General features: G+C 31.0%; 5 protein-coding genes across 17 annotated transcripts; 3 read left to right on the top strand and 2 right to left on the bottom strand.

Annotated features, from left to right (window-relative positions):
* Nucleotides 1-43: 43 nt before the first annotated feature.
* Nucleotides 44-8548, bottom strand: LOC122533209 (WD repeat-containing protein 7-like). 9 transcript variants are annotated; one of them, XM_043662694.1, is made up of 13 exons: nucleotides 8427-8548; nucleotides 7292-7470; nucleotides 6968-7200; nucleotides 6745-6887; nucleotides 4508-4698; nucleotides 4284-4429; nucleotides 4066-4086; nucleotides 1927-2017; nucleotides 1415-1826; nucleotides 1035-1255; nucleotides 711-930; nucleotides 399-513; nucleotides 44-317 (listed from the first exon to the last, which is right to left on the bottom strand). In XM_043662694.1, exons 2-13 carry the CDS (start codon nucleotides 7454-7456, stop codon nucleotides 47-49), a joined length of 2229 nt encoding a protein of 742 aa, XP_043518629.1. In that variant the 5' UTR covers nucleotides 7457-7470; nucleotides 8427-8548; the 3' UTR covers nucleotides 44-46. The 9 variants fall into 9 exon arrangements, with proteins under 9 accessions (XP_043518629.1, XP_043518624.1, XP_043518628.1 ...); XM_043662689.1 differs by lacking the exon at nucleotides 4066-4086 and adding an exon at nucleotides 3003-3029; XM_043662693.1 differs by lacking the exon at nucleotides 4066-4086 and adding an exon at nucleotides 3003-3029 and having other exon boundaries at nucleotides 1927-2014.
* Nucleotides 8549-8906: 358 nt separating this feature from the next.
* LOC122533213 (methyltransferase-like 26) lies at nucleotides 8907-12727 on the top strand. 3 transcript variants are annotated; one of them, XM_043662704.1, is made up of 3 exons: nucleotides 8907-9039; nucleotides 11678-11744; nucleotides 11878-12727. In XM_043662704.1, exons 2-3 carry the CDS (start codon nucleotides 11710-11712, stop codon nucleotides 12518-12520), a joined length of 678 nt encoding a protein of 225 aa, XP_043518639.1. In that variant the 5' UTR covers nucleotides 8907-9039; nucleotides 11678-11709; the 3' UTR covers nucleotides 12521-12727. The 3 variants fall into 3 exon arrangements, with proteins under 3 accessions (XP_043518639.1, XP_043518640.1, XP_043518641.1); XM_043662705.1 differs by having other exon boundaries at nucleotides 9034-9204; XM_043662706.1 differs by lacking the exon at nucleotides 8907-9039 and adding an exon at nucleotides 10736-10866.
* On the top strand, nucleotides 9201-11490 carry LOC122533210 (dnaJ homolog subfamily C member 21). The gene has a single exon (XM_043662699.1). It carries the CDS (start codon nucleotides 9399-9401, stop codon nucleotides 11325-11327), a length of 1929 nt encoding a protein of 642 aa, XP_043518634.1. The 5' UTR covers nucleotides 9201-9398; the 3' UTR covers nucleotides 11328-11490.
* LOC122533211 (ATPase WRNIP1-like) lies at nucleotides 12521-19276 on the bottom strand. Of its 2 annotated transcripts, none has more exons than XM_043662702.1 (6): nucleotides 19267-19276; nucleotides 14365-14651; nucleotides 14095-14283; nucleotides 13223-14030; nucleotides 12927-13148; nucleotides 12521-12840 (listed from the first exon to the last, which is right to left on the bottom strand). In XM_043662702.1, exons 2-6 carry the CDS (start codon nucleotides 14641-14643, stop codon nucleotides 12743-12745), a joined length of 1596 nt encoding a protein of 531 aa, XP_043518637.1. In that variant the 5' UTR covers nucleotides 14644-14651; nucleotides 19267-19276; the 3' UTR covers nucleotides 12521-12742. The 2 variants fall into 2 exon arrangements, with proteins under 2 accessions (XP_043518637.1, XP_043518636.1); XM_043662701.1 differs by lacking the exon at nucleotides 19267-19276 and adding an exon at nucleotides 14745-15096.
* On the top strand, nucleotides 14132-19097 carry LOC122533208 (protein O-mannosyltransferase 1). Of its 2 annotated transcripts, none has more exons than XM_043662688.1 (8): nucleotides 14132-14240; nucleotides 15535-15831; nucleotides 16046-16224; nucleotides 16404-16705; nucleotides 16770-16944; nucleotides 17026-18112; nucleotides 18205-18506; nucleotides 18690-19097. In XM_043662688.1, exons 2-8 carry the CDS (start codon nucleotides 15718-15720, stop codon nucleotides 18874-18876), a joined length of 2346 nt encoding a protein of 781 aa, XP_043518623.1. In that variant the 5' UTR covers nucleotides 14132-14240; nucleotides 15535-15717; the 3' UTR covers nucleotides 18877-19097. The 2 variants fall into 2 exon arrangements, with proteins under 2 accessions (XP_043518623.1, XP_043518622.1); XM_043662687.1 differs by lacking the exon at nucleotides 14132-14240 and adding an exon at nucleotides 15157-15349 and having other exon boundaries at nucleotides 15535-15832; nucleotides 16044-16224.
* Nucleotides 19277-19749: the final 473 nt, after the last annotated feature.

Below are 19749 nucleotides of genomic sequence, written 5' to 3'. Positions count from 1 at the left end.
TGTAAAAAAAAAAAAAAAAAAAAAAGAACAAAAATAAGCCGAATTTCTAAATGTCTTTATAAAAATTTTGACAGTCTAACGTATCAACAAGAAAGACAAAAGAAACGTTACCTATTAACGCTTCTATGTCAAAAAATAAAATATGACTTTCCGGATCTTTGGGATTACTTCTAAAACCTTGAATCATTAATGGTGTGCCTTTTGTTTTTATCTGATTTCCATGATCAACACCTTGTCCACCGTGAAGTTGTTGCAGTTGATGCAATCCTCTTTGGGTTGCATGTCTTATAGCGGACAAATTTCTGTGTCTCAAGCCTCTAAACAAACGAAATATCAGCAACATAAAAAGGAATATTCCTTCTATGTTTTTACTATTCATTTTACAAAATTTCACTTGCCTGAAAAAGTGTACAGCAGGATTGGCTAAACCTAATTCACCACCAGCGGCTGATCCACCAGACGCAGCTATTGTATTTTCATCACAAGCATAGAGCACTTCTTCCGCGATAATGCCTGCGCACATTTTTATGGAAATATTTTTCATAGAAACAAATTTTTAAACTTTAAAGATACGATGCTTGTAATATTCATTTTTACAAAAATACAAATATAGCATAATACGTGAAATTTCTTGGAATAAAAAAAAAAAGAGAAAAAAGAAAAAAAAGTGGAATCACAGTGGGACATTAAAATTGAAAATCCGTATGTACCGTGCAGTACGCGATCTAGATGACCAGTTTCCATTTGCCATACGTACACAGCTCCGTCCGAACATCCAACTATCATGAAATCATCCAATGGTCTCCATTTTATGGTAACAACTGGGAACAAGTGTCGAGAAGCAAGGACAACGCATTTTCTCTCTGCCAATGACAACAGTGTAACGCTATGATCTGACGCAACGCTGCAAACACATTTTTGTATTCTAGGCTAAAAAGATAACAAAATTATTACAATTATGTGTAATCTGCGAGGCAAATACGATAAGATGGTTGTCAATTAATAATAAACTTGCAAGAAAAAGTTAAACGTACACTGCAGTTGTCAGGTGGCACCATTAATTGTGTAATTTCACCTGCATGCACGCAGAATCTATGAATGAGTGTACCAGCATAAAGGTCCCATAAACACACGGCGAAATCAACAGATCCAGAAACGAGGTGGGCCCGATCATAACGCGGCGCTGCTCCGTGCGGGTATAAAAGGCAATTCACGCGACCAGAGTGACCCAAAAGTACTTGATGAGGCGGCCAATCTATAAACCACATAATAAAATAAAGAAAAGAAGTATGATCGGACATTTTTTGATTAAACAAAACTTGTGTAAATATCTCAATTGTAATTACGCAATTACGAACAAAAATTGAACAAAAATACAATTAGCAAAGTATCGAATTGACAAACTCATTTGTACCATCATATTGTTGATGATTGCCATGAAGTAATTGAAGCATGACCGTTTGTGTTGCAGGAACAATGATAATACTGCCGTCTTCACGACCGACGACCAAACGACTTTGTTGCGGTAAATATATACTAGCCGTTAATTTTATGCCGTGCCCATCTCCGCTATCTAACTGATCCAATATTCCAACTGGCGGTGGTTTCATTTCCTCCCAGGCCATTGCAATACTTGTTTTTATCGTTGGTGGCAATGAAAGTGGGGTTGAACGGTCATTTTGACAGATTTGTGCCAATTGTTGAGTCGTTACTTCTGGAACTGTCCACAGAACAACTCCTTCGCTGTCACCGCGTAACAAATATTTCAATGTTTTAGTCTGTTTCTGAACTGTAACTAATCGCATTGCTGGTGGGCATGACAGAGGCTGAAATGAAAAGAATAATGGAAAGAATAATAGACAATAATCTTGAATCGTATATAATTTTTAAGAAATTGAAATTGTTAAACACCAGTGTTAAACTTACTTTATCTCCAGGTTGTGTCAAAGTGCAATAGAGATAGGGTTGATCATATTCGACACCAGCGGTATGAAAATTCTTATTGTCTGCAACGCTACTATACAATACAAAAAATTTTTTTTAGAACAACACTGCTTCAAATATTAATTCACATAGTTTTCGACATACCATAATAAATTGTAAACTATAAAATTAAGAATGCTTTGCAATTAACAAATCATAAATGTTGTATTTACTCATTGTATTTATTCATTTTAATGACTCAATTTATATTACTTGATTTATCATATGTCAATACCGGCAATAAATTTACGCATTTCATAATTTATCTAAATTAACTGATGAAATGAATATTTTGTTGTAATAAATGCAAAGAGAAAAATATTTTCAATGTATAAATTCATTTGCATAAACGCAACTAAATAATATAGGCGTACTAAACTACATAAGCTGGCATAGCACTATTATTTTTTTTATAGAAATAGTTATTTTTATCATTTACTTGACTTGTGATGTGAAATACTGATACACGTAAAGCAACTTAGGATATATAAAGATGAAAACGTAATAAAGATGTGAAGTGCAGAGAGATATAATACAATAGATATATACAATGTTTTGTTTAATATGAATTTTCATCATTTAATTTAAATATGATATTGTATTCATACGATACATGTATAACAAATATAACTGTATCTCATATATAACATGTATGTTAAGTTTAAGATTACGTATACATATAACATATGATTATAAAAATGTATTCACATTTAGTACATGTAATGCAATGTATTTGTTTTTAATTAACTGATTAACTTTTAAATTTATAAAAACACTTATATATTCCTAATTTCAAATTGTTTGTCAATTGTATTGTAAGAATTTCACATAAGAAATTTATAAATATTATACTTCATTCATCATTTTTAATAGGGACAAGAGAAAAAAAAAAAAAAGAAATAAGCCTATAAAAGAGTAATATACTTAGCAAAACGAATACGAAGAATACAAATAAAGAGACAAAAATTACAGTAAAGAGCACGAGAAGAGAGTATCTAACAAAGATAATGCAGGATTACCTGCTAAGAGCCTTGCCCTTCAACTTGCTAGAAGAATACCAGATCCACCGTAGAATGCAGTAGATGTGTATTATATGAAAAAAACGCATCACCGTAAAAACAAATCGTGAATTGTTTGTAACATGTATAAATTACAAATACGTGTAATGCAATATATTTAATTATTTTTCGTGTTGAAACTCTTTTGTTTGAAAACTCTGTCGTATATTACAATATAAATAAATCTCAAGAAATTTTATTCATTCCCACATAAGAATTTCGCAAACATTTCATGAAAATAGATGTACATATATTTATGTTTAATTGTGTCTTTGCTAAGAGTAAAGTAGAGAAAAGGCATAATAATTTCTCAACTATTCTTAAAGTTATTTCACTTCGTAATTGAAATGTTGTTGTTGACAGTTTTTATATAAAATAGAGAAAGCAAATAATTAATATTTCCTATTTTTGATTGAATATGAATGTTTATGATAAATGAAGTAAAGCAACATAAGGGGAACAAATATTGAATGTGCATTGCCAGCAAGTGCTTCTATAAAATAGCATTTAATTTTAAAAACTGTAAATTAAAGATTTTAATTGGGAAAAGTGTGTTTGCAAAAACCCATCTACGTATGTATCCAGTAATAAATGAAGTATATTGACGAAAAAATGATGAACTGCAAATGACATTAGCATTAAAATAAGTAACTACATTTTAACTACTTTATATTACATTTTACTGTAAGTACATACTCGTAATAATATATTTTTTTCTCTTTCAAAAATATTATTCTGTATAATGTAGAGTTGGTAAAACAAAATATTTTTCCAAAATATTTCTACATTTACTATAGCTTTAACTTTTAATATTTTTATTACATTACTTGAATTGCAAGTGTTCTCTCGAAAATTCTTTTCAAATTTATTTATAATATTTCTTAAAGTATATAAATCCAAATTAGTATCTAATGTCACACTATGAGATTAAGCATCTTTTCCCAATTTTTTTTTTTTTACTAAAACTTGACATATTAATTCTTATATTTAAGATAAATGCCAATATTAAATTTAGAAAAACTACCTGTAAAGCTGTACCAGAACCCTATAAGCAACAAATGAATAATTCATTAAGTAAATTTATGTTTTAAACTTGTTTTGTAATAAATTTTTTATTTCATTTTTAAACACTGAGTGTTTGTCATCATTGATCATTTCTTTATGATCCAAAGTCCAAAATATGAAATATTAGAAATAAGATACAGAGTAATGACAAAAAAGAAATTCCAATTAAAAACGTACTTAGCTGGTAGTTTATAGAGATAACCATGACCCTCGTCACTCCAGAGAATAACTCTATCTGCAGCTAAAAAGTCTCCGGCCATCCAACGTTCACCACAAGGTGAGGTAATGGAACATAGAAGGGAGAAATCACCAGCATCGTATATCTAATGTGAACAATGTATCAGTAGAAATCAAAGTTGAATAATTCAAAAAAAAAATCCATAGTAACACGTAATGTATACCTGCCAATGTTTGGAACACACAATTAACACGGTTCTTTGATTATACGGGCAACAAGTCATTGCAAGTGCATTTAGGCATCGTATCTGTTTACTTTCGTGTTCGTAGAGAGGTTCACTATTACGATTTTCATGTCCAAGAAGAGTCCACACCTTGACCGTACCAGTCGTCGTTAAGGCCAGCACAACGTCGTCTTTAAATGAATGGAAGCGCCTGTTGCGCGTTAACTACATCTAAGAAGGTGTTACAGCATTTTTAAGCAAAAGAATTTTTAGCAAGGATCAATAAAATGACGCCTTATAAATATACACAAACGTGTCATAGACTGTCATAGACATTAACTGTGTACAAAGTTGTAAAATTCTACCATTGATAAATAAGTATATTAAAAGCAAGAAAGCAAACTATTTAAAGCAATTGATAATTACAACAATTAATAATTAAGCTCGTGTAATATACTGTTAATTTCATGCAAAATAATATGTTAAAATAAACAGTTATCAACAGTTATCTATCAAGATGGATTCATGCTTATCTGAATCATACACAGGATATCTTAGAAATCTATTAAATAAATGTTCACTCCCAAATTTATCTTACAAATACATTTTGTACCAGTTAATAGACTTTATTATTAATTTTTAAATGCTAGAAAGCAACTATAACGGTTTGAATCTTAACAAAAGCTTCGTACAAAGCAAACCACTAGTATACACTCTTGTTCAAAATTTTGGAGCACTCTTCGCTTTTTGGATGAAACTTTTCGTACGTGTTTCTGAGAAAAATAAGAATAGAATCATAATTAGAACTTTCATTCCTAAATATAATTTAAGCATATATAAAAAGATATAGTTAAGAAGGAGTGTATACAAGTTTTCAAAACAAGTCTACTGACTGATATTTTACTTTGCTGGCTCGCATGTTAATGAACAAAATCTTTAATATATGCACTACAGAATATATCTAATGTACAAGTAGACAAAACTCTTGATCAATTATAACACATGCAATCACACTTTTTTATATTATTTACATTCTTTTTTGACTCTCAACTCGTTTTTAATTCTAAGACGTTTCTCTAAGATTTTTTAATACAAAGATTTTCATGTTACAAGTTTTGCCATTGTAAATATGATATATAGTGAAATAATAAATGCAATTTTTTTATGTATCCTTACTTAAAATACAACACGAAGTATAAGAGTAAGGATTTTATTCTACTGATCAATGAAATTTAATGTGTCATATGATTATCATACGGTATATAACAAAATATCATTATACAATATTAAACTGGATTTTCGTACAAGTGCATTCATTGCATTCAAACATTAAATATATTCTAGAAATTATTAGTTTAAATATATACTTACGATAGATATAGTGTACCATAAATGATACGAAAGTGACTAATGTAAATAAATGCAATGTATGCCACGATGATTTTGTGAGAGGAAATGCGAATGAAGGAGAATAGCATAAAAGAAAGGTTTGTTGTGGTATTAATAATGTTTGCTCGTTTGATTTTATTACTTTAAAGAATGAAAACCAAAAATCAAAAAGAAAGAAAATATGAAAAAAGTGGTAGAGTTTGCAACTACCAGTGCAATAACACTGATATGTCTCCACATGCTGCAACAATGTAATTTTCATTAAAACTGCGATAATATTTAGATCATCACCATTAAACAATGCAGGATATATCGAATAACAGTATCAATTTAACGTTGTTTGTAAAAAAAAAAAGGATGTATAAATAGTTAGATGCAAAGATTCTAATGTACCCAAAGCATAAAGCTTCTCTTAGTTAATTGCTTAAAAAAATTTCAAATTGTGAAAAGTTAAAAATATATCTATGTGTATAAATTGTAACCTTTGTTAATTACTTTACCAGAAAGAATATCACAAAATTTATATTTATATCTAATTGAATAAATAGTGCACAAAGTATGTATATTTTAATTAAGAACTTTGTTTAACGTTTAACAAAAAGACCTGTTGAGCAGAAATATAGTATATAAAAAAATTAATAGGCCAGGAAATACCAATCATATTGTACAAATAAATTTTATTTAAAATTTAGTTTAAAATTTGATTGAGTTCAATTCAATTATAACGACACAATACTTTTTCAGAACAATAAAACTTTGTACAATACAGATTGGTAAAGAGATTGGTCAAAAGAGAAATAGGTTGCACTTTATGGTATAAAGCATAGGTGTGATGAAGTGTAACTAACTTGTATGCACGTAGAACCGACCTTTCCGTTTGGCCGGCCGCAAAACGTGCAAAGCACTGATCCAGTCAGGATTAACACGTGAGCTTAGGGTGAATAAAACTTCCAAACTAAAAGGGTCCATTACTAAAACTTCAGGATAATATCTAAAATGAATATTCGTTAAATTAAAAATTTGTTGATAAAATGTATACGTTAATAAGTCATAAAATTTACTGCAACTTACCCCGAACAGAATAATCTAACATCTTCTCCACCAGCAGAGACATAAGGCAACATCTGTGTGTGAACACTGCTGAGTTTTACAGCTTCCCTGCATTTTCCATCGACTAGATCCCAAGTGCACATTTCTCCGCTTTCACTACTACTGACGATATAATTTTGTTCCATAATCACACTTGCTCGACTCAGACACATTATTGGAGCAGTATGACCAACAAGTAAACACCTTGGACTCATCTTTATATATACATAACATAATATATACATAACATAATTATTTGAATGGTATTTGAATAGTTCTGAAACTCAATTGAAACAGTGCGTTTACCTTTAACGTTTCAGGATCCACCTGCCACAAACATATCTGGCCGTCATAACATCCCGTTACTAATGTTTTCTGATCTCGAGACAAATAGATGCAGGAAATACAGTGAGTCGGAGCTATGCGACCCCACAAAACTATGGGTACTACCAAGCTTGTGCCCGCTGTCATTTTCAAAATTCAACCTACAATTTATCACAAAACTGATCAAGTAAAAATTAGCAATGAAATATCTGTTTAATATTATGTTGTTAACAAACATGGTCATCATGATGTTGAACATACAATTGGAATTTAATGGAATGAATTTAACAGAATTAAACGAAGCTTTTTAAACAACTCATTTACGTTCTATGAACACGATTAAAGTGAATTACTATCTTTGCTACAATTGTATACGATATTACATGTAACATATTGTGTCGTACTTTATAAAATTACATACACTTGCATTTGCGATAATTATTTTCATTAGATTTATATCTCATTTATGAATATATTCATTTGTTCATGTGTGAAACAAATTCAAGTACGTAATTGTTACAAAAGATACGAAAGAGAAAAACATGACAACTTCATTTTTAAGCAAATTATTGCAAATGAACAACATGTCATAATTTTTTGGTTAGCAAAAGAAACAAAAGCCTTGTTTTGATAACACAAAAACACAATATGAACATGCAAACTCATTTCATAAACCTACAAGGACGTAAGCTGCTAAATCCATAACATATGCTTCTTTGACATAGGCGATGTAAGACGACAGTAATCAAGAGGTACGATTCAAAAGAAATTGTCAAGTGACAACGCAGTGAAACAATTTCGTGACAAATAAATGATAAAATCTTGTTGCAAAGTGGTCGAAGCATAATTAGCGTTGCATCGATTATTAGCAACAGATATTTTCATTAATATCAAACAAATCGTTTGCCCGCAGCAGGAGAAGCTTGACAAACGTCGTGACAACGCGATACGCCCGAGTTCTCGAAGAAAACCTATTAAAAGCAATTAGAGGCGTCTGCTATATCATGTTCGCGAGATGTCACTGACAATTTGCAGGCTTCCGATTTTATCCACTTTCTATTTAATTACCGAAACAAATCGATGCGCGTTCTACGTGAAAAGGCATAGAAATATTTACCGAAAATACCAAATATCAATGACAACGGCTCCAAACGTCGTAAAACTGGCGATATATGCCAAATATTATACAACCCTCACTGTGCACTCGCGACTGTAGCCATCTTGATGTTGAGAATAGTTATACGAGTAGCGTATAGAATCAGCTGTTCCACGTCAAAAGATCCCTAGTAAAATCCTCGTTAATTCGATATAAAGTGAACGTTGTAAACGTTCGATTACGATACGTTCGATTTTGTTCCCGAAAATTTACCCCTGGACAAAGAGGGTTGGAACGAAAGCTCGTTTGATTCGCTGAATTAACGAAACGAGCACGTGGACGACACGTTTGCCTCGCGTTAACGCGAAAGACAGAAAAATTCATCAACCTTTAGATAGAATGTGATTTGTCAACAATCTCGATAACGAAAAACACGTGTCATTGCTTGAAAGTAGAATTGCATCGATGGTTACTTGAATTGTCGCTTGTATCATCCGAAGAAATTTATCTGCTGGAATGTGAATATAAGTTTGTACGTGATTGAAAAAATAGGTCGTAAATCTTCAAACAAATGTGACAAATGTTTCCAAAGTAGAGCCAACTTCACGCACACACGAATACGTTGTATATAAAGGTACATAACCTAAAAGTTGAATCTTATTATCACTGCACATCTGTGTCGTACGTATCACACTGTATATATAACTGTATTTAAGAGACGGTCGTCCTCTATTTCTTTATAAAATTTTTAATAAATACAGTCACCGTCCAAATATAAGTAACCATAGAGAAATACTCGGTAAGATATGGCTTAAGTTTAAGTTGATTAATGTAAATGTATCCTTGTATCGTGTACGATGTAAAGAAGCGGCTGATAAACGAGTAAATATACGTGTAACATAAATCATTGTCTATAAAGATCTTTATTTAATCGTATATATTGCGGCATGACGATTCGTAATACTGCGAGTAAGAAACGTTAGAGTTATCACGATGAAGTGTCATTACGAGATATTGGGAGTGCCACGAAACGCTTCCGACGACGATTTGAAAAAGGCTTACAGAAAATTAGCTCTGAAATGGCATCCGGATAAGAATTTGAGCAATCCGGAGGAAGCGAAAGAACAGTTTCAACTTGTTCAACAGGCTTGGGAAGTGTTGAGTGATCCTCACGAGCGTAGCTGGTACGACAACCACCGCGAAGCTATTTTAAAAGGTGGTATCGACGGAGATTACAAGGACGACTCTATCGATCTCTTCCAATATTTCTCGACTACTTGTTTCAAGGGATATGGAGACGATGAGAAAGGATTTTACACAGTCTATCGCAACGTGTTTGAAAAATTAGCAACCGAAGACATTGAATTTGCAAAAGAGAGCGATTCGTTAGAAGAGATTCCAGGGTTTGGGGATTCGCAAAGTTCGTACGAAGAAATTGTTCATAAATTTTACGCCTACTGGCAAAGTTACAGTACAAGAAGATCATTTGCATGGTTAGATCCCTACGACATAAGAGATGCACCCAATAGGCGAGTTGTACGTCTCATTGAGAAAGAAAACAGAAAAATTCGAGATAAAGCCAAAAAGGAGAGAAACGAACAAGTGAGAAACTTGGTTGCTTTTATACGTAAACGCGACAAACGAGTACAAGCTCATGTAGTTAAGCTCAGCGAACGTGCAAAAGAGAATTTGAAGAAAGTGGAAGAACGGAAGAGACAGCAGTTGTTAGAGAGGCAGAAACAATTAAAGGAACATAAGGTGTCAGAATGGTCCAAATTTTCAAATATAGAGGCTGAACTCAGAAATATCGAAGCTAATCTTGACCAAGAATTTGGAGAAGATTTATCTTCTGAAGATGACACAGATAATGAAAATGCAATAGACGATAATTCTTTGTATTGCGTAGCTTGCAATAAAATCTTTAAAACGCAAAAGGCGTTTGAAAATCATGAAAACTCTAAAAGACATAAAGATAATATTGCAACGATAAAAGTATCTATGATAGAAGAAGATACGAAATTTGAAAGTTCTCAAGAGAGTGACAACTCTGAGTCAGCCTCGCAATGTGCGAAAAAATTGGCAACAAATTCCCAAATCCCTGACTTTTTGTTAAATCCTGTTCAAAGTAACTGGAACAAAACCAATACCGAAGGCGAAACTTCGGAGGCAGAATTAATGTCAGACGATGATGAATATAAAGATGTTGCTGAATCAAAAGATACACGTTGCACAGAAGAATCTAAATCTGCAGCAGGACCCTGGATGGATGATTTCCATCGTGTTTCACCGAAAGTAATCAAATGCGACAATGAATGTACAACTTCTGAAGATGAACTTATTTCTGACCAGGAGAGTGAAGAAATTGCACAACCAAAGAAACAAAAAAAGAAAAGGCGAAAAAGAAATGTTCAGAATCCAATAGCGGAACAAATTAGTGACGAAGATTTAAATATCAAGGAAGATGTGTTATTATCAAAAAAACAACGCAAAAAACAGCAACAAAAACAGACAATGTTAAACAACATCGTTGACAATAATCAACAATTATCCAATGATAAAATAGACGAATGCGAAGAAATAATCAAAGAAACGAATGAGACAGAAGTATTACCTAATAATTTAGAAACAAATAATGCAATTAATGAAAAATGTAAAAGTAAGAAGGCTAAAAATGAAAAGAAGAAATCTTTTGAAAAAGACAATGCAAGTAAAAATAAGAAAGGATCGCAAAGTACCGAAATGTCAGATTTAGCGCATTGTTGCGTCACGTGTAAAGTCGAATTTCCTAGTAAAAATAAACTGTTTGAACATTTGAAGAAAACAGGACATTCTGTGTACATACCAGGTTCAATGAAACATAAAAAGAATCAAGAAAAATTAAAAGGTCAAGGCAAAGGGAATAGTGACAAGAGAAATCATTAACTTTTTGCGTGTTAAATAATTTACATATTGCTTGATTTAATTTATTGTAACTAGTTTAGAAAATATGAAATTATTATTTTTTTATTATGTAAATTATTATGTAACATTGTATTTTTGATGTACATTCAATACATAATCATTCAATAAACACAACAAAAATTTATGTTTGCATAAATTGATTTCTATTAAACTAAATATGATGCACAAAAAGAATAATAAATGTAAATTAATTTACGTGAAATTTAAATTGTATACACTGTTATATTTATATATGTTATATTTTACATCATAATTTTAAATTGTAATATATATTATTCTTTCTGTAATATATAATATGCAAAATTTTTCAGGTCAAAAATTAATATGAACGCGAGAAATAAACATGAATACAATTATTCGCTGTGCTGCTAATCATAGGTAAGATTTATATTCATTTTCTTTTAAATAAGTATGTATGGAAGAGCCGTACATAATAGCGAAATGCTAATTGTAATATTGAAATAATTGTATATAAAATTTAGATCGGCAAATAATTAGACTTTAATTTAAGGTCTAGAATGGCTGCCAAACAGCTAATTTATCCTGCAGCCGAGCGTAATAAAGATCCAATTCTATCAGTTCTTCAAAAATATATTGAGCACAGTGCAGATAAAATTTTTTTGGAAATTGCGTCTGGCTCTGGACAACACGTGGCCCATTTTGCCCAACAATTTCCTCAAATTTTATTTTATCCTTCGGAATACGAGTCGAGACTACTTGAAAGTATTGCAGCTCATACGAATGGACTTACAAACGTAAAACGTCCTTTAAAAATAGATATCACAACAGATTTTCATACTTGGGGTAATGATATTTTTAAAGAAGCCAGTATCGATTATATGTACAATGCAAACATGATGCACATTTCACCTTATCAATGCTGTATTGGTTTATTTGACAACGCGGGTAAATTATTAAAAGATAATGGTCTTTTATTTACATATGGACCTTATGCTATAGACGGGAAAATAACACCAGAAAGTAACGTCAATTTTCATAAATCTTTGAAACTCCAAGATTCAAGTTGGGGTGTCAGAGATATCAATGATCTGAAGGCATTGGCAGAAAAGAATGGTATTAAGTTGATAAATATTATTGACATGCCTGCTAACAATAAAACTATTATATGGAAAAAAATGTCGAGTACACAGTAATATATTTAAATTCTGTATTATTTTGCTTATAAAATATATTTAAAAATTATTAAATCTGTATTTTGATAAAGTACAATATTTTTATTTAAGTCTATATCTTAATATGTAATTAGCATAGCTTTTACATTACACTCTGTATTGTATAGTATAGTAAATAATATAATAAATGTATTGTAACCAATCTTTCATTAAAACTTGTCGAAAACTTATACCTGTGTAATTTTAATAATGATCGAAAAAATTTATATTTTCTAATCCTTCTGGTAAATAATTTAATCCCGATTCATCTCTATGTTTCATGTTGTAACCTTTGCTGTATCCTAAAATAGAGTTTGTAAAAAATACATCATTGAAAAGATATCTTTTACTGATTTTAAACTGGTAACAAGTAACATGTAATTATTACCTAGATTCTTCATAAGCTTTGTTGGAGCATTTCGTAGATGTAAAGGTACTCCAGGTTGAGGTCCTTTATGTTCAGCTACTACTTTTTGAGCAGCTCTGAGTGCATCTTCCATTAGTCTAGACTTTGGTGCTCTTGCTAAATAAGTTGTACATTGTGCCAAAAGGACATCACAATCGGGCATTCCTATCATCTTACAACCATGCATTGTATTTACGGCAATTTCTGAAAATTATTTTTCAAAGTCACGTAATAAGACTTTAGATAAAATAGATAATATTCTGAACGTTTGACATTACCGAGAGCTTTCGGATCTTCCAAACCAATATCTTCACATGCCATTCTAACTAACCTCCGCGCAATGTAGACTGGATTTTCACCACCTAATATCATTCTTGTTAACCAGTAAAGAGAAGCATTTTCGTCACTTGCTCTAACAGATTTATGCAGAGCTGAAATCATATCGTAATGCTGGTCACCTTTCTTGTCATATAACATATGAGTTTTTTTCAGGTTTTCTTGAATGTCGTTTAACGTTATGATTACAGGACCATTCTGTAAAAATTCTTCATTACTCTGCACTTTACATTGAACTGCTAATTCCAGACCACCTAATGCTATACGTGCATCGCCGTCACAAGTTCCTGCTAACCATTCTATGGTTGGTTCATCTATAATAAATTTTGGTGTTTGATCGGTATTTTCCAATTTGTTTGAGCCATGTATTGCTCCTTCTAGAGAAGATACAGCTTGATTCAATATAGATATCAAATTAGATATGTTTAATTTCTCCAAAACAATGACTCTACAGCGACTCAAAAGTGCGGAGTTTAAACTAAAGGAAGGATTTTCTGTTGTAGCGCCAATTAACGTGATGGTACCAGACTCAACGTGTGGTAAAAATACATCTTGCTGAGTTTTATTAAAACGATGTATTTCATCCATAAAAATCACCGTGCGTCTATTAAATTTTAACTCGTTGGAAGCTATGGTGATTACTTCTTTTACTTCACTTACACCAGCCATTGCTGCAGACAGTTTGACGTATCTCATTTTACCATTTGACTTATGTTTACATATATGAGCTATAACATTTGCCAAAGACGTCTGAAATTAAATAAAACTTAGTAAACGTAGTATTTCCTCTAATGAAAAAATTATCTTGGTATACCTTTCCACAACCAGGTGGGCCCCATAAAATTATATTTGGTATTTCAGATTTATTCAATAATTGATACAGGACAGTTGATGGCCCGAGAATGTGTGATTGACCAACATACTCTGAAAGTGTTGTAGGTCTCATACGTTCGGCAAGAGGTACATGATCATTGCCAAATAATTTTGTAATTTCTTTATCTGTCTAGAAATTACTATCGTTAACAGCTACTGCTCATTTTAACATTATCATTCTTTGTTTTACAAATGAAAGAAAAATACATACATTACTGTGAAATGATGTCTTTGGACAATGAGAATCTGTATTTGTTACTGATGATTCTATCAAATTTGTTGCTTTTTTCATTAATCTTGAACTATTCTTTTTTGGCTCAGTGTTAGTTAATTTCACATATTTTCTTGCAGGACTCCCATCTTTAATGGATGATGGAGATTCTTTGCTCGTTGATTCATTTAAGAACAAACATTTGCTGACATGATTTTCTATTACCGCAGAAGAAAATCCTTCAGAACAGATCGGACAATAAATCTTATTGTTATCCATATCTCAATCTGCAATACAAATATACAATTATAAACACGTTATATTTAATAATTACAACAATGTGACTTCAGCATTAAAGAATTTTGAAATTATGTTCTTACTTGACGAATAAAATGCGATGCAGTATGGAGAAAGAACCCCTAATCTCTTTCAATATCAGTGGTTTGTATATATTTAAAAGAAGAAAGCGCAAGACATATTAATGAGAAATAATTATGTATTAAACTTTTGTTTGCTTTGTTTACATTAACCGAATACCTAAACCTAACCTAAACTTAATAGTTTCAATATATAATCTGGCTTGTTACAATTAATTCCACCGAATATATACGTCTCAGATAAAGCTTTCAAACAATTTTCTTTTAAATAATACAATCTAGAATTTTATTCAGACGAGGTCTGCCAATATCTTGAACAGCATCTCCATCGTATAGTTCCGGTGAGAGTATGAAAGTGAACATAACCTAACCTAACATAACCCAACTCGTTACATTGATACGTATACAATATTATTCCAATGGGTTCCGACCCAAAATTTTTTAACACCGGTATAACTTTAAAATTGTCCCAATTATCATTTTTTCAAATTGATACCTTTAGCTTCTATGTATTGGAAATGAAAAGAACGTTTTACAATTAAATCTTTTAATTAAAAAAAAAAACCTAAAAAATGGGATGAGAAGGATCAAAGGAAGTTTCAGAGATGGTACTGTTATATTGCACCTAACCCAAGTGTGTGTATAGATGTATATAACCTACACCTGATGATCATTTTCATTTTTCTTATGTATTTATTTAATGTTTTCTCATAACATTTAATATTTTTAATATTTTACTCTCAACGGCAGAGAAGCTGAAATACTGCTTTTTCAGAAACTGAAGTTTTTGTAGAAAGAAAGAAATCTGTGTGTCGAATCTGTGGATCAATTGATGACGTGGGTCAACGTTGGACATTAAACAGTGCTTCAGCAACAACTCTCATAATTATTTTGCTACAACAGCGATTAAAAAAATAAAAATACGACACAAGTACGTAGCACGACGTACAGTATTTCAAACGGCAAAATTTATGCAATGATAGTTCGTCGTAGGCGAAGGATATTAGACAACAAACAGTCGCAAGTGCAAAGCGCCAAGTTTGATTATGAACATACTTCTACCAGTTGCGTTGAAAATGTTCGACAAGAGGTGAGTAATAAAATCGTACAATACAATTTGAAATTTCTTTTTGTTTTTTTTTTTTTTTATTCAATACCGTCAATATAAATACCAAACACGAATTTATCTTTCATCATTGAATGTTTGACATGATTTTTTCTCAAACTTTAGTATATTCAGTGTATCTATTTAACAAATATAGTATATGTATACATACTTATAACACAATCTACTTTTTTAACAGAAAGACGAAAAAATTGCTGCAAATGTAAGTGAAAACTCCAAAACGCTGGAAGTTCCAGCGAATACAGCGCCGAAAACTCGAATTAAAATCAGTCTCGAGGTTGATTTAATTTCGGTTGTTTTACTAGCAACTGGAATTATTACTCGATTTTATCGTTTGGAAGAGCCACGGAGTATTGTGTAGGTTGTTCTTTGTATTTGTATTATTTATGTATATATTCGTGTTATTTTTTTATACTTACATTGTTTTCTAATGTAAATATTCTAATCATTAATTAATAATAAAGATTGTCGTCGATTTACACATACATACAATCGTCATGCGATTTTATATTAATTATTGATGCTATTTAAAACAGATTCGATGAACTGCACTATGGGAAATATATAGGACTTTACATGAAAAGGACATTCTTTTTTGATTCACATCCTCCTTTGGGAAAACAACTGATTTCTGCAGTAGCATACTTGGCTGGTTTCGATGGCCAATTTAAATTTGACAGAATAGGAAGTCCTTATACGGATGTAGTCCCTTTATTCGCATTACGATTAGTGCCAGCGTTATGTGGCAGTTTATTAATCCCAACGGCATATCATTTGATTTTGGAATTAGGTCTGAAACAATGGACTGCTGCTTTGGCGGGAACTTTGTTGTTATTTGGTAATTTATTGTATTACGCTTTTATTACAAAATGTACAATCAGTTAATGCATTTATTATTTTAGATAATGCTTTGTTAACGCAGTCTAGATTTATTTTAATGGAAAGCATTCTAATGCAGTTTTCGTTATTTGGTTTGATATGTATAATGAAATTTAGAAAAGTAATGGATCAACCAACGTGTTTATCTTGGTGGATATGGTTAACTTTGGGTGTTGCAAGTTTAACATGCGCATTATGGTGAGATCTTTAAATATGTTGATTAAATCGTGTTTTACAAGTAAATCTATTGTTTTACGTTTAACATAATCTTTTTTTCAGTGTAAAATATGTTGGACTGTACTCGTTGATCCTTGCATTATTTCTAATTGCTTACGATTATTGGAATTTGATACCAAGAAAAAATTTATCCAACACGATATTATGCATTCATCTTTTGATAAGAGTATGTGTAATATTAAGTGTCATTTTCACTGTTTATTTGACTGTGTTTTACATACATTTAACGATACTTTCTAAAGCTGGACCACACGATTCAGTAATGACGAGTGCTTTTCAAGCAAGTCTAGATGGTGGTCTTGCTAGCATTACAAAAGGCCAACCTTTGGAAGTTACGCATGGATCGCAAATCACCTTGAGACACACGTACGGAAGAGCTTGTTGGCTTCACAGTCACAATCACATGTATCCTTTAAGATATCCAGATGGGAGAGGCAGTTCTCATCAACAACAAGTTACGTGTTACTCATTCAAAGATGTCAACAATTGGTGGATTGTGAAAAGACCAGAACGAAATGATCTAGTTGTTACCAAACCGAGTGAACCGATAAAACATGGCGATTTGATACAATTAGTACACGGAATCACAAGTCGAGCGTTAAATTCGCACGATGTTGCTGCCCCAATGACACCTCAGAGTCAAGAAGTATCTTGTTATATTGACTACAACGTATCCATGGTTGCTCAAAATTTTTGGAAAGTGGAAATTACCAACAAAGATAGTACTGGCAATGTCTGGCATGCAATTCAAAGCCAGATTCGATTAATACACGTAAATACGGATTATGCGTTAAAATTCAGTGGAAGGCAGTTGCCTGATTGGGGTTTTAATCAGCACGAGGTAGTGGCAGATAGATTAATAGATCAAACAGATTCCATATGGAATGTTGAAGAACATAGATATACCAAAAGCGAGGATCAGAAACAAAGGGAGAGAGAACTAATTAACGCAGAAATGATACCTTTGCAAGCCACTACTTTGAGTTTTTGGGAGAAATTTGTAGAATTGCAAATAAAGATGCTTTTCAGTGGTCAAGAGGGACAAAGCAGTCACATGTATTCTAGCGATCCTTTAGATTGGCCGTTAATGTCCAGAGGAATTGCATACTGGATCTCCAATGACAGTAATGTAAATATGCATTATTTGATTTTATTAGAATCCAATATTTGTTATTGGTTATTAATATATATATATAATTTATATATTTTTTTTTATAACAGGCCCAAGTACATTTACTAGGAAATATAGCAATTTGGTATTCAGGGACGGCATGTATAGTAATATATTCATCTCTTTTAATATTTTACATATTGAGACGAAGGCGAATGTGTTTTGACATTACACACGAGGAATGGAACAAATTTTTCAACATTGGAAGCACATTATTAGCTGGATATTTCTTACACTTTTTGCCTTTTATATTTGTTGAAAGGACTCTGTTTCTTCATCATTATTTACCAGCATTTGTGTTTAAATTATTGCTTACAGCAGCAACGATAGAACACCTATTTTACATAATTAGGTATGTTGATAGATCATGTATAAAATATTTTTAAATTAACATTTTATTCGAAAAAGAGAATGGTATGGTTTCCTTAAAAAGAAAAAAATTAATCGTTCCAATTGCACAATTTATTATATTTATTTATTTGTTCATAGAAATATGCTTATAAACAAAATTTAACACAGTTTCTTTGATTTCTAGAATTCGATGTCGGCACAATTTTTTAGTATACACGTTCAAGTTCTGCACTGTTATATGGGTGATCTTTATTGTTTATATATTTAAAAAGTTTATCGTACTTAGTTATGGTACAACTCATTTAAGTGCCAAGGAAGTTTTAAAGTTACGATGGAAAGATACATGGGATTTCATTATACACAAAACATAAAAGACAACTAAACACGTAAAGTATTTTCAAATATATCATACATATATAAAATTGTTATTTGCTCGTATCAAAAATTATTTAATATATATTACCTATATACAATTGTATATTGATATTATAATGCACAAATTTTAATAACTGTTGTAAGAACAATGTTTAAGGTACAAGTTTAATTCACATAAATGTATTATTTTTTTACTTTTTTACATTACAAAAAGTATATATTTAACTATATAGACTGATTATATTTTATAAAATCTTTATAATAAACGAATAAATATGATACGATATAAATTCTAATACTTGTAATTAAACTGTGGATTTTTATTGAAATTCATATTTTTGAGGACACAATCGAAAAAATAAAATTTGGGCAAAAAATTATTTTACTTGCTAAATATTAATATAAATAGAAAGTATTCTATTTTGAATATTTTTTTACATTACATGCATTCTATACAATTTTGCATTTTAAAATTTTTTTATAAATCCATAAAAATCCGCAGTCCTATAATTATGTTTTAATCTGTCCTATATTTACGTTATAAAAATTATATAAAAAAGTAAACAATTATACATTTAAGACAAATTACAGATAATTTAACTTTCATTTCATACTTTAGTACATATGTTGTTACACTGTTAATATGATATATATCAATACACTAGCATATGAAAAGAAAGTGTTAAATACTTCAATTAAAGTAAAGAAATATTTACGCAATATTTTTAGCTGTCAAGTATAAAAGGAATATAATTTAATAATTTTCTATAATAACAAGTTGTTTTTAATAACTCAAATAAACCATGTTTTATATGTTATTGGTATAATTATGTTTTTATATTCAAATATTAATTATTTTATATAACATT

Source organism: Frieseomelitta varia, unplaced genomic scaffold, assembly GCF_011392965.1.
Source record: "Frieseomelitta varia isolate USP_RPSP 00005682 unplaced genomic scaffold, Fvar_1.2 scaffold_504, whole genome shotgun sequence".
Lineage (NCBI taxonomy): Eukaryota > Metazoa > Arthropoda > Insecta > Hymenoptera > Apidae > Frieseomelitta > Frieseomelitta varia.
Note: the sequence above shows the minus strand (reverse complement) of the source record. Positions and strands in the feature narration are given on the sequence as shown.

Bases quoted from the DNA above. Each gene is read 5' to 3' on its own strand.
- LOC122533210 (XM_043662699.1), top strand. From the start codon at position 9,399: ATGAAGTGTCATTACGAGATATTGGGAGTGCCACGAAACGCTTCCGAC.
- LOC122533213 (XM_043662704.1), top strand. From the start codon at position 11,710: ATGAATACAATTATTCGCTGTGCTGCTAATCATAG. The intron at 11,745-11,877 runs GTAAGATTTATA...CTTTAATTTAAG, and splicing joins CGCTGTGCTGCTAATCATAG to GTCTAGAATGGCTGCCAAAC.
- LOC122533208 (XM_043662687.1), top strand. From the start codon at position 15,718: ATGATAGTTCGTCGTAGGCGAAGGATATTAGACAACAAACAGTCGCAA. The intron at 16,225-16,403 runs GTAGGTTGTTCT...TATTTAAAACAG, and splicing joins GAAGAGCCACGGAGTATTGT to ATTCGATGAACTGCACTATG. The intron at 16,706-16,769 runs GTAATTTATTGT...TTATTATTTTAG, and splicing joins GGGAACTTTGTTGTTATTTG to ATAATGCTTTGTTAACGCAG.
- LOC122533209 (XM_043662689.1), bottom strand. From the start codon at position 7,456: ATGACAGCGGGCACAAGCTTGGTAGTACCCATAGTTTTGTGGGGTCGC. The intron at 1,256-1,414 runs GTACAAATGAGT...TGTGGTTTATAG, and splicing joins CAATCATCAACAATATGATG to ATTGGCCGCCTCATCAAGTA. The intron at 931-1,034 runs GTACGTTTAACT...TTATCTTTTTAG, and splicing joins TGCCACCTGACAACTGCAGT to CCTAGAATACAAAAATGTGT.
- LOC122533211 (XM_043662702.1), bottom strand. From the start codon at position 14,643: ATGGATAACAATAAGATTTATTGTCCGATCTGTTCTGAAGGATTTTCT. The intron at 14,284-14,364 runs GTATGTATTTTT...AGTAATTTCTAG, and splicing joins AGACATCATTTCACAGTAAT to ACAGATAAAGAAATTACAAA. The intron at 13,149-13,222 runs GTAATGTCAAAC...AATAATTTTCAG, and splicing joins GGAAGATCCGAAAGCTCTCG to AAATTGCCGTAAATACAATG.